The sequence below is a fragment of the Ursus americanus genome, chromosome 13 (assembly GCF_024610735.1).
Source record: "Ursus americanus isolate L20-20 chromosome 13, mUrsAme1.1.p, whole genome shotgun sequence".
Classification (NCBI taxonomy): Eukaryota; Metazoa; Chordata; class Mammalia; order Carnivora; family Ursidae; genus Ursus; species Ursus americanus.
This window is the reverse complement of record NC_142139.1, coordinates 63,648,713-63,662,098: the sequence shown is the minus strand read 5'-3', so window position 1 is coordinate 63,662,098 and position 13,386 is coordinate 63,648,713. Positions and strand designations below refer to the sequence as shown.

Below are 13,386 nucleotides of genomic sequence, written 5' to 3'. Positions count from 1 at the left end.
AAGAAGATGGACACCGAGGTCAGCCCTGATTCCAATCGTGTTTTTGCAACCACTGTCACATCTATAAAACGGGAACACTATCATTTGCCTTCAGAGAAGTAAATGAGATTACCTACCTGAAGCACTTTGTATGGTACTTGATTCTTCTGGCCTCCAGCCTATGGAATGGATACTCAATAACTACCTGGGCCATTTTAAGTCTGTGAATTAATTTGATAAAAGATATCTCCTAGTGTTTGCTTAAATGGACTGAGGTAATAACAGAACATAACAGGACTAACTGAAACAACAGAACAGTGTGTATTATGCCTTTTAGATCAGGCACATCCAGGGAATATGATGAATGATCAGGAAACGTTTCTGTGGGAAGTCTGAGGAAGAAATAAGTATCTTATCGAAATTCCTTCTGGAAATTAAACAAATGAGATTTCAAGGTTAATTACTGACACACGAAGACCAGCACAATTATTTCCTGGTAGTGAAATGTTTTGTAATACCCCTTAAATTCAAGAGTTATCCACAAGTGGTTTTTAATTATCAAATTTTGTTTGTTTACCCTTTTGTTTTAAATTTCTAATTTTTTTGCATTTTGGCCAAAGGAAGTACTCCACCTGATTTTCTACTGTGGCCATTTCACTTAATAAAGCATGCTCAAATGGTCTGTAGAGTTTTAGAAAGTAAAGTTGAATACCAGTAACCCTTTGAGAGAGTAGAAACTAGTAGGAGAAAACCCAATCCTTTACAAACATGACATGGATTAAGTCAAAGTTGTGTCACCTTGGAAGAACAAATATTGTTAAAATGTCTATACTACCTAAAGAAATGTACACATTTAATGCAATCCCTGCCAAAATACCAACAACATTTTTCACAGAACAAACAATCCAAAAATTTGTATGGAACCACAAAAGACCCCAAATAGCCAAAGCAATTCTGAAAAACAAAAGATGGAGGCATCACAATTCTGGATTTCAAGTTATATTACAAAGCTGTAGTGATCAAAACAGAATGGTACTGGTACAAAAACAGACACATAGATCAACAGAATAGAAAAGAGAACCCAGAAATAAACCCCAATTATATGGTCAATTAATCTCTGACAAAGCAGGAAAGAACATGCGACAGGAAAAAAAAAGTTCCTTCAACAAATGGTGTTGGGAAAACTGGAGAGCTACACGCAGAAGAATGAAACTGGACCACCTTCTTACACCATCCACAAAAACAAACTCAAAATGGATTAAAGACCTAAATGTGAGACCTGAAACCACAAAAAATCCTAGAAGAGAGCACAGGCAGAAATGTCTGTGACATCAGCCATAGCAGCATCCTTCTAGATATGTCTCCTGAGCCAAGGGAAATATAAGCAAAAACAAACTATGAGAACTACATCAAAATAAAAAGCTTCTGCACAGTGAAGGAAACAATCAACAAAGCTGAAAGGCAACCTACTGAATGGGAGAAGATGTTTGCAAATGACTTCTCTGATAAAGGGTTAGTATCCAAAATATATAAAGAACTTATATAAATCTACACCAAAAAACCCAAAATAATCCAATTAAAAATTGGGCAGACAACATGAACAGACATTTCTCCAAAGGCATAAGGATGGCCAACAGACACATGGACAGATGCTCAACATCACTCATCATCAGGGAAATACAAATCAAAACTACAATGAGATATCAGCTCACACCTGTTAAAATGGCTAAAATCAAAACCACAAGAAACAAGTGTTGGTGAGGATATGAAGAAAAAGGATTTCTCTTGCACTGTTGGTGGGAATGCAAACTGGTGCACTCTGGAAAACAGTATGGAGGTTCCTCAAAAAGCTACAAATAGAACTACCCTACAATCCAGTAATCCCACTGCTGGTATTTACCACAAAATATAAAAACACTAATTCAAAGGGTTATATGAACTCCTATGTTTATAACAGCATTACTTAGAATAGTCAAATTACAAAAGCAGCCTAAGTGTCCATCAACAGATGTAAAGAGGTATATATACACAATGGAATATTATTCATAATAAAAAGGAATGAAATCTTGCATTTGCAAAGATGTGGGTGGAGCTAGAGAGTATAATGCTAAGCAAAATTAGAGAAAGACAAACACCATATGATCTCACTCATATGTGGAATTTAAGAAATAAAACAAACAAGCAAAGGGGACAAAAAAAAAAAAAGGGAGAGAGGGAGACAAATCAAGAAGCCAACTCTTAACTATAGAGATCAAACTGATGGTTACCAAAAGGGAGGTAAGTGGGGGGATGGGTGAAAAAAGTGATGGGGATTAAGGAGCACACCTGTGATGAGCACCAGGTGATGTATGGAAGTGCTGAATCACTATATTGTACACCTGAAATTAATCTAACACTGTGGTATGTTAACTATACTGGAATTAAAATAAAATTTAAAAATAGCTCCCCTCCAAAAAGTTGTGTCTTCTCCTAAGCGAATCTGTGCTTAACTCATCTTTACATTCTCAACCCCTACCACAGTGAGTAACAGGTGTTCAGTAAATTTTTGATCGATGAGAGAACAACTCATCACAAAACTACACAGGGCTCATAAAATTATTTCTTCATTTTAAAAAAATAGAAAAGAAAAAGGAGTATTAAGTAAAATATTTTGTTCCAGGTTGGCAACTCTATACAGAGTTAAACTGTCACTGGATTTCCTATCCTCTAGCTCCCAGTCCAATATCCAATTCACCACACCACCTCTATAGACTAAAGGGAACCCTGAAGACTGGAAGAGACTTGGAAATAGGCTCTCTCTTCACCAAACGCCCATTACAGTCCTTACTATCTCTCTCATGCAATCACTGACTCTTGTTATAATATTTTGTGTACACATCTTATCTCCCTTACCAGACCCTGAGCAATTAGAGGGCAAGGAGGGACCCACATTTTTTACGTTCTCCTCATAGCACTTCATAGCTTTTGTTCTTTCTCATTTCCATTTCTCACATACATACTGAATCATTAACAAATGAATAACTGTGTGCTCTATTCTATACCCTTAAACAACATTAAGAAGCTAAAAGTAAACCAATGTGATCATGAGTAGTGTCTTGACGTTAATCAGAAAAACAAGGTCCAAAATGTCAGCCAAACAAAAGGAATCTGTGAGAAAGACAGAGTAGTCCAGCTGAGTCTATAAAACAGTGAAAATCCTTTCCTATGACTCAATCAGCTATCAGATTAGCACGAGGTTCTTCTTCTATACCCCAAAATCTCAAAGGCAACTGTGTGGTTCGGTGTGCCCCAAATCCCATTGCTTCCAGGTTCTGGTGAATCGGGTGCTTAATTTATTAAATCTATGATTATCATGTGAGAGACTAATGATTTTAAATTTGAACACTGGTAAAAGAAATGGTACTCAAGAGGATTAACAGTCTACTTTTCTATTCCTTTCTACCAACCACCAAGAATATGCCAGAAAGGGTGGGGGTGGGGAGCTTACTTTGAGCAGCCAAGTGAGAACTGAGTCACGATATGGAACAAATTTATTCTTGTTTTTGCCAGCACTCTGATCTGCTAGGGCTGAGATAACCAGACCGAGGGTTGTGAGGGACCTGCATGGTGCAACAAACCGGAATAATCATAAAAAACTGAGAATATCAAATGTCACATTTTAGCACAAAAACTGAACATCAAGATGCCTTGTACCTGCATGAGAACAGCACTGTGGTCAGCATTTTCCTGCTCAGTTTAACAACATATAAACTCTGAAAGCTGATATCCTTCTAACACCACTGTAAGCAATAAAATTGCTTAGCTCAATTACTTTTTTTCATTTTTGTAAATAGCAATATGAGCTGTAAACCTTTAGGTTAAGATAAAGACACAAACACTACATACCTTTAAGAAAGGAAGCCGCAAACACAATTCATTAAAATTTAGTATAAGGCAAAAACATTCGCGTATATGTATGTGTGTATATGAGGTATCTCTATATATCATATGTACCTACACACATATCATACATAGTATCATTTATATATATATGTATATCACCATTCAATAATATAATGATAGCACAGCATCTGGATAATGATCTTCTATGATCTCTAGTTGGTTACTCTAGTTATGCGTCCTTCTGGATTTCTGCCCATAAGGAGCCAATCTTTAGCTTCAGGTAGAAAATATAACCATATGAAGGAGTTTATACGCAAAAGATTACTTTATAAAACTCTAGCTTCTTGGTATAAATGAGCACCACCACAATAGTCATACAAGGGAAAGCCCAGTGTGGCTAGTACACAAGTTGATGTTGGTTCAGACAGTGACACGCAGGTTGAGATCAACAGCTGGACTCTGAGAGACCATTACCTTGGTCCTTTTTCATAGCTCAGACCAGTGGTTCTCAACTGGAGGACTACTGTGCCCCCACAGGGAGAATTCGGCAAGGTCCACAGACATATTTGGGTTGTCACAACTGGGGGTGGGAGAAGAGAGGTGGCAGGTACTACCGCCATCTAGTGGGTAAGGCCAGGGATTCCCCTAAACATCCTACAATACACAAGAACAGTCCCTGGAACGAAGAATTACCCAGCCCCAGATCTCGAGACAGGCGCTCTTGAGACACCTCTGACTTGACTGTGCTCCTCAGCCCCATCAGACATTTCAACAAAACATAAAACAGGCTCGGGCCCATAAAATAAATAAATTATATATATATATATATATATACACACACACACACACACATATATACATACACACACACATAAAATTTTATATTATTATATTATATGTAATATAATAATATAAACTATATAAATAATATTATAATATAATACATAAAATTATATCTTATATATTCTATATTATATATATAATTTACAAATATATATGAAAAAAATTCTCCATTATTTATTCATTATAACTTCAATCATTCCAGCATCTTATTCTTTTAATAACCACAGAAGTTCTCCCATTTGGCTCTTAAATCAGTAAAGCAATAAAAGTAAGCTTCTGGAAAACTTACTTGTTGATGTTGCTCCCCTCCTTCAACCTGTCCCCAGCAGCTCCAGTTTTCGTTGCTCGCTCACTGCCAGCTAAATCAACCAAGCTCAGTTTGCCCACTTTCTCTCCAGATGTCTAGAAGGTCAATCAACAAATACTAGTAAACAGTTAAAGAATGCAGAAAGTCTTACGTCTCTACCACATGAGTTTATTATCTAAACCCTTTATTAAAACATAATTTCAAAATTAGCTTGTGTTGCTATAAAACAGTGTAAGAGGGGGCGCCTGGGTGGCTCGTTGGTTAGGTGTCCAACTCTTGGTTTTGGCTCAGGTCTTGATCTCGGGGTCCTGGAATCAAGCCCTGAGTAAGGCTCTGCACTCAGCCGGGAGTCTGCTTGATTACCTTTCTCTCTCTGCCCCTCCCCCTGCTCGCACGCACACAGGGATGCACTCTCTCTCTCTAAAACAAATAAATCTTAAAAAAAAAAAAAACAGTATAAGAGAACTGTATAGTCTAGTAGTAGATATATATAAAATTTTACCCAACTCTACTAATCCAGACACGAGTGAAAGTTATCTCAGAAAAACAGCACCCCCCAAAATGGGACATTTTGAAGGGAACCCAATAAAATTTTCTTTTTTTTAAGATTTATTTATTTGATAGAGAAAGAGAAAGAGGAGGAACACAGAGGGAGAAGCAGACTTCCTGTTGAGCAGAGAGCCATGGGGCTCGATCCCAAGACCCCAGGATCACGACCTGAACCGAAGGCAGACGCTTAACCAACTGAGCCACCCAGGCACCCCCCAATAAAATTTTCATAGAGAATTATATAAAAGCACTTATTAAATGTGAATTTTAATATGACATGCTTAAAATCTGCTTAAAATCTCAAAATATTTACCAATATCCCTGAAAGAAAAATATTTGCAATTCTTACTGGTCTTTAAAAATTAATATTTTACATAATAGGATCTCTCAGAAACTCAACACTTTCTTATATTTTTCATATTTACATATAGTAATTCCCTTATTTCATAGTTTCCAGTATTAAATTTACCTATTTCTCTAGTTATTATATATATACACACATATATACTGACATTTTCCTTTATCGAAAATATTCCATAATGTAATCACACACATAACAGATATTTTATACTTCAATACAAGAAATACAGCAATACAAGAAATGTGGGAAAGCAATGCCCAAATCTACAGACTGGATCATTTCTTAAAACTTTTCTTTAATATATACATTTATATTTATTTCCATAAATAAACATATTGCTAACAAAAGGATATTCAGCTTCCCAAATCAAAAGTACTTTTGGTTAAAAAAAAAAAAAAGGTCATCAATATGTTTTTTGTTTTGTGCTGAAAAGGAAATAGAAAACAAAGAACTTTTTGTTGTTACACTAATCTTGCTGTGATGGTAAAAAAAAGAAAAATATGCTTTCAGCAAATGAAAATCTTGCCAAAATATAGCATTCTGCCAGCATGGTTATTTTAGCTTCTGGTATTTGAAACTGATTTGCTAGGGGGTAGGCACCAAAATAAAATACGCAAATATTCACATAAAAAGTAAGAGGAAAAACGAGACGTTTTCAGCGAGGTAGAAGCATATACATCTCTGGCTCTGTTTACTCTTCATGAGCTTCAAAACCAAATACTCAAAAAATCATTCTACAAATCTACTGATTTTATAGTACAATTTCCCCACTAATGTTTATTCCTTCTAATACTTAGCTGTTTAGCAGAAGTTAACATTTCAAAACAATCTCTCCTAAATCAGCTAAAGTTAACATGAGCTTACACAGCTAGTCATCCAAGTTTAAAGCTCAAAAAATGCTGTGGTAGAGGCTGTGAACCATCAGCATGTTGAACTTCTGTCCCACCTTCCTTTAGATGGACAGGGTGGAAGTGAAAACTGCATTTCTCAGACTCGCTGGCAGCCAGGGTTCGGAATGTGACTTAGGTTCTGCCAAGCAGATATACTTGCTTCAGATTTGGAAAGCAAAAGCAAAGTAGAGGTCATCCCCCTGGCCTGTTTCGGCTTTGTTCTGCTGGCAAGCAGGATCATGGAAGCATGAGGTTTTCTACAAGTGTCTCAGTTTACATTCTCCAGCTTCCAGGTCACTATGAGGCAGCTTCACTAAGTGCTGTGTCGCAGACCACAGCTGTCAGGAGGCCTGGAGCTCACAGCTCTAGTGGTGGCCTCAGAGGTAGTACCATCCTTGGTGGATGAAATCTACATTGTTATTCCTAGAGATTCAGTCTAGAATCCACTCTTCCTCAAGTGTTCTAACAACTTTGTAATCACTCAATCCCACCATTAAATCCCTTTCTGTTTACCTACAGTGGCTTCTGTGTCTTGCTGAGTCCTAACTAATACCCATGTCTCACTAGGACTTTAAGTCATCTAACACCTGAAGGGAATGGAACATGATAAATCATGATATACTTTAGAAATATTTAAAAAAAAAAAAAAGGTCAAGCATGTGAATACCTACCCCAGACTTCACATCATACAAAGTATGTGTAAGGGTGATTTTGAAGACTGCATGGGATCGACTGCTCTCCTCATTCATGTTGGTGGCAGCAACTGTACGAGACTTGTTACCCTCAGACATCAAAGACTCAATATCCTAAGTAGAAACAAGTCATAGACACATATTTCATTATCTGTCAAATAAACATCAAAACTCTGCTATCCTGTGAAATGCATTACAAGTTTCACTACTCAGTCAACCACATTTGGAGTTTACACATTTACACTTTGTTTTTCAATGAATATTAAGCTCCACAGAATATAATAGCCAATACTGTCTCTGAAAACTCAAACAAAACACATTTACTTTCTGTAGGTGCCAAATAAAGCAACAGCTTTGACTGAGAATTAGAAAAGTTTAGAAGCCACATGTGGAGACCCATAAGATGGACAGAGACATCATGTCAAACCTAATCTAATCTAGAAATTTAAAAAAAAATTAGTTTCTTTAATGACAGAAACAATAGAAGACAACTGTTAAATCAGATTATATGAATAAGCAACAAACAAAAATAATTTTAAGCCCCTCATCCAGGCACAACACTGTGTCACCATATTAGTGTGTATTATACCAGATCTGTTTTTGAAAACAGAATATCAAGAAACTAAATTTCTGCACAGATTTACTACTTCATTGCCATTATTGCTAAAAAGGAGATAGCATGATGCACTTGAAAGATCATGGGATGGGATCTTCATTTTTTTTAAATGTTATAAGCTCTAAAAATAGTCACTTAACCAAACTGAACTTTAGTTTCATAAGTAACAATACAGAGCTATAATATAATCTACCTTATAAGGCTTTTAATAAGGAACAAGAAAGATGGTATGTATGAAAGAGTGGACTAGTTGTCTCCTCTTACCCTGTCTCATTTTTGTTCTAGGAAAGGAACCCAGAGCTGAGCACCTTGCAGTGGAACTGAGACTACATTTCCCAGATGCCCTTGCAGCTCAGTCTGGCCATAGGATTAAGTTTTAGCAAACGAGACCAAAGTCATCTGGGAATTCTCCTTAAAGGGAGTAGGCATGCTCTCACATCTTGGTTCTAAGAGCTAAGATCTTGAACTGTGAACATAAGGGCACTACCACAGAGCTGGCTCTATGTGGAGAGCTGGAAGGAATCTAGGTCCCCAATAGCATCCCTGGAGCCACTGTAACAGCCCTCTGACCATTCACTCTTTCATTCACTCATTTGTTCACTTAAATATATATGGAAGTCACCTATTAAAATGACAGGTACATTTTGAATTCTGAGAATAAATAAAGAACAAAATAGATAGCAATTCATGTTCCAAAGAACTTAAATCCTATTATATCTTCCTGTTATTTGCAGCCAATGCCATCTTAATTGACACACATATATGAAAAACTTTGAAAATAATTAATTTTCTATTTTGCTGTATCAATAAAAAAGAATAATGTTTATGAAAAAATTCAATATGAAAGTAGAAACATTAACTATAAAGAGAATTTTAAGTAGGCACCAAAATGGAAAAACCAACACAAAAAGTAAAATTCACAGTTTTTAGATCCATTCCAAATCCATTTTAGATCTATTAAATCTGACAATCCTGAGACTTAATGTAAAAGCTTCACCCTGTTTAGCCCACACTTATTTATTGGTCCCCAATCTGTTGTCTCATGCATAATAACTCTGTATTGAGCCTTTTAATTTTTTAAACAAGCAGAAGGTCTCTCTACACTTTCCAGTCTCCTCTGAGCCTTCAAAAAATCTGATCTCTCTCCAGTGTTGCATAAATAAGTTCTCAAATTATTGTTATTAAGATAACAATACCTACTAACATTTATATCAAACCCTAGCATTGTCGAAGACTTTTCACATTATCTCATTTGTTCTCTTCCAGGAAGTCTTCTTAGACACCACCCTTCCCAGACACCTACATATCCATTTAAGGTAGGTACCCCCCTCCTCCAAACTACCATGAATCTAAACACGCATTTCTCACTGCTCTTAAAATCATGTTGTTTTAGAACACCTTTATAATAACATCTATAAGCATCTTGAGGACATGGACCATCTCACTCACTTTTTATATCCTCACCACCTAGCACAAAGTCTGGCTCATGACAGGTGTTCAATAAATGTTTACCAAATGAAGTACCTAACGTTTACTAAATGGAGCATCACTGACCAAATGAGAGAAACATCAATGAACAAAAAAACAAATGGACCTACCTCATAAGATAATCAAAACAATAAAACTAATTTCCATTTTAAAAATGGGGACAAAGAGGATTAGTGAGTACGTGATCCAGAGTCATACAAGAGTCACACAAGAGGATTAAGTGTCACCAGATCAACATTCTCTGACTCTTACTTCAATGTACATTACATCACAGCATCTCACTCCACCCCCATTTCCCCAAAGCGCAAAGCCTGATGGATCCACACAAAGCAGAACTGTAAGTTTGAAAATGAAGAGAATAAAAGGCCAATGAGTGATCCTCTCAAATTAGAAACAGACTTTGAATTCCAACTACCCAATTCATATGTTTTATTTCATTAAATCAATGAAAGCATAGGCAACTTCATTATCTTATGCACTACTAGGGAAGAAAAATGCTGCTATTTATAATTTTAAGATGCAATTGTAAGGAACATCACAATTTTAGTGCTCATAAAATATGAAAAAAAGGTGTATTTCACAACAGATGAATAGGTATGCTTTGCAAATGTGTACATACACCTTCTCTTAAAATTATATTGTCCTAATAGCCATATATAGCTTTTTAAGAAAGATCTTTGTAAAAAGTAGCTTATTAGGTAATGCTACTGTAATCTTTTTTAATTTCAAGAAAAATAATCATCACAAATTAAACAAGAAATAATTTGCTACAGTGAATGTCAGCAGTTTACAGAAAGGAGGTTATTACCTTGTAGCTTGTGACAGCCAGTTTGGAAAGTCCATCGACATAGGGTCCCAACACATTGTGCTCTCTGACTTTTAACGTTTGACGACTTCTGCTCATTAAGAAAAGAAAGAATTTTAAAACAATAACCTGTTTTTAAAAGGACTCAATCATGCTCCATAAAAATATACACTGAATTCAACAAAATCCTAAGTAAAAAGAACCAACTAACTTGATCTAAGAAGAATATAAACCAAATTTTAAGATCTCGACTGGTAAGAAAAACTTCATAATGTGGTAAAATATCACATCACTCAAAAGGGTACACTGTGGGATGTCTATTTACTACCACAAAGAATGCAGAGTCAAATAAATACAAACAATCTACTTGTCATTTCACAGAATGTGGTACAAAGAACAGAAACTCAATAAATGTTAACTGTGCAAGAAAGAAAACTCAAGACCAATCTCAATCATGAAAAAAGACAAACAACAGACTGAATTTAATAATGACTTAAAAATATAATATTAGGCTGATCGCAGGGCTACTGGGTTGTTTTAACATGGGAGAAAGATTCATGTCCTTTACCACACTACACCAACAGATTGACTAAATGGGGGAAAAACCACGTTATCATTTCAATAAATGGAGTGAAAAGAATTCGATAAAATTAATACTTATTCATGATTAAAAAACAAATAAATACCGCTTACAAACAAAGAACTAACAAACTCAGTAAGGGGCACTGGCCAAAAACTGAAAGCATATAGCATACTTAATTATAATAACCAAAAACCAGTAAGAATATTCCTTGATGACTGCATGGTAAATGAATTCTATCTCAAAAAAGCTCTGTAAAAAATATAAACATTAGAATAAAAAAAAAGACTATTTGTCTATAGTGAGATTGCAAGTGATTCTTATTTTATGAACTTATTTTCTAATGACTTGAAATCCTCCACTACTCTAGGACCAGCCACCAAAAACTTCACTTACTACTATAAAACTGTACCTGAAATTAATATAGAACAAATATCTGACTTAAGTCTGATCTCACGACATACTATTTCATAACTTTTTCCTTTCATTTTTCCTATTCTCTTAAAAAGATAACTGAATTCATAAAATCAGTACTTGATTTAAAAAACTAAGTTCTCTGGTGCCTGCATGGCTCAGTCGGTTAAGCATCTGACTCTTGATTTCGGCTCAGGTCATGATCTCAGGGTTGTGAGATTGAGCCATTCACTTCGACTCCTCAGAAACAATGCAAAAATCCTCAAGACACTTTCATGGAGGAGACAGCAGTAGCAGTTAGCCCTTACTGGACACTTACTAAGAAAATGTTCTAAAACCTCAGGTATATCATCCCACACAATCTCCACAACAGCCCTTTGTGATATTGTGCTATAATGTTATCATCCCTTCGGTACAAATGAGGCATAAGCATAAGGAACTTCCTCGATAGGTAACGATTAGAGGACCTGGATGCAGAGCTATGTGAACCCCAAGCCCATGCTGTTAACTACTAACGACACACAAGACAAACATAATAAGAAATTACTAAAGACTCCGAGCAAATTGTAGATAAAGTTCAAGCTATTCCACACAAGCACTGTGGAATACAAAACACAGGAATGAAGTCAGCTAAGAATTTCTGGCAAGAGTAGGCCTGGGATCTCAAAGAAAGGGATGCTCTTCACAGAGGTGAAGGTGCAGGGACGAGTAGTCAGGGCAGAGTCGGGAAAACTACAAGGACACAACATTCAGCAAGATGTGGGTTATAACCTAGGCTATAACCTCCCTACCTCTGGCCTCCTTTTGTTTCCTGTTTTGACTTTCACGCTTGGTGTCCTCCAGCCACACTGGTCAGCGGGGTCACTCTCCAAGCAAGTGATTTCTTACACCTCCATTCTCTAGCACAGGCTGTCCCCCATGCCTGAATGGTTCTCATCTAACTTCCTTGTGGACAAACTCCTACTCAGCACAAAACTCATCAAGTACCTTCCGTGGAATCATATCTTCTTCTCATTCCCTCTTTGCTCTCACCTATTTTGTATAAGCCTCTTTCACAATTTAAAAGCATTATTGCACTGTATTATAATTATTTGTTCCCAAAACTCTCATTCCGTCCATATCATGAGATCTTCCTTTCCACCTTGCATAGTGCCCAGCATGTAATAATGATGATTCAACAAATGTTAAGTATTACATTGAAACGCTTAAGTGCCAACTGAATGTCATTGGGAAAGGCCCAAAGATCATCTTCTTTGTCAAAGAAAAGAGATGCCAGTGAGGGGCTGACACGTTTTCCTGACTGAGCATCACTACAATGCACTGCTTCTAAGACCACCTTTCTTCGATCATCTTCTTCACCCAAACATAACTAAGCGTCCCCTGGTAACTCCGCACTCTCTGTAAAACCTCAGCCCACTTGGCTCTCTGACCTTAAGAACACTGTTCTTACAGTATCTGTAAGCCACAGGCTGTGGTTATTATTGGTTTCTTTCTCATTGTGGTTGCACTTCCTTAAAATCTGATGCAGAAAACTCTGTGCAATGGACAGATTTCCTCAGACATGTCTTATCTTCCTCATTAGGTTCAGTTATGACTGCAGAGTGAGAACAGCATTTTCTAAGGCTTTCTAATACTTTCGAACCACTTCTCTTTCAAAGTCTATGCTGTAAAAGGGGACACTCTTTTTCTCTGGGAATTTTTTAAATTAACTATCCTGAAGTCCAGGTTTTAAATCTCTGATTATGCTTCTCCCTTACTTCATAGCCTGCAAAGAAAATAAAGCTAAATTCCACCTGAAATTTCTTGGTCTTTTTTTTTTTTAAAGAAAGAAAGAAAAAAACCCTACTTGATTAAGGATACCAGTCTGATACTAAGTAACTTAATTTTCAATGCATATTTTCTGTTTGTGGTTTTGGATATATCTGAGAAAGGCAGTATGAGGCAAATACATGCGTTCAACAATACTTCCCTGCCCCAACT

The 13,386-nt window shown here is 36.4% G+C and overlaps 1 protein-coding gene across 1 annotated transcript in view; it reads right to left on the bottom strand.

The window, feature by feature from the left end:
• The window catches only part of KIF13B (kinesin family member 13B), a 193,543-nt gene that overhangs the window by 108,137 nt on the left and 72,020 nt on the right, over window positions 1-13,386 (bottom strand). The window contains exons 7-10 of the mRNA XM_045774018.2: window positions 10,416-10,503; window positions 7,483-7,617; window positions 4,994-5,106; window positions 3,467-3,578 (exon numbers count right to left, since the gene is read on the bottom strand). Coding sequence (XP_045629974.2) covers window positions 3,467-3,578; window positions 4,994-5,106; window positions 7,483-7,617; window positions 10,416-10,503 — 448 coding nt within the window. The remainder of the gene's footprint in view (window positions 1-3,466; window positions 3,579-4,993; window positions 5,107-7,482; window positions 7,618-10,415; window positions 10,504-13,386) is intronic.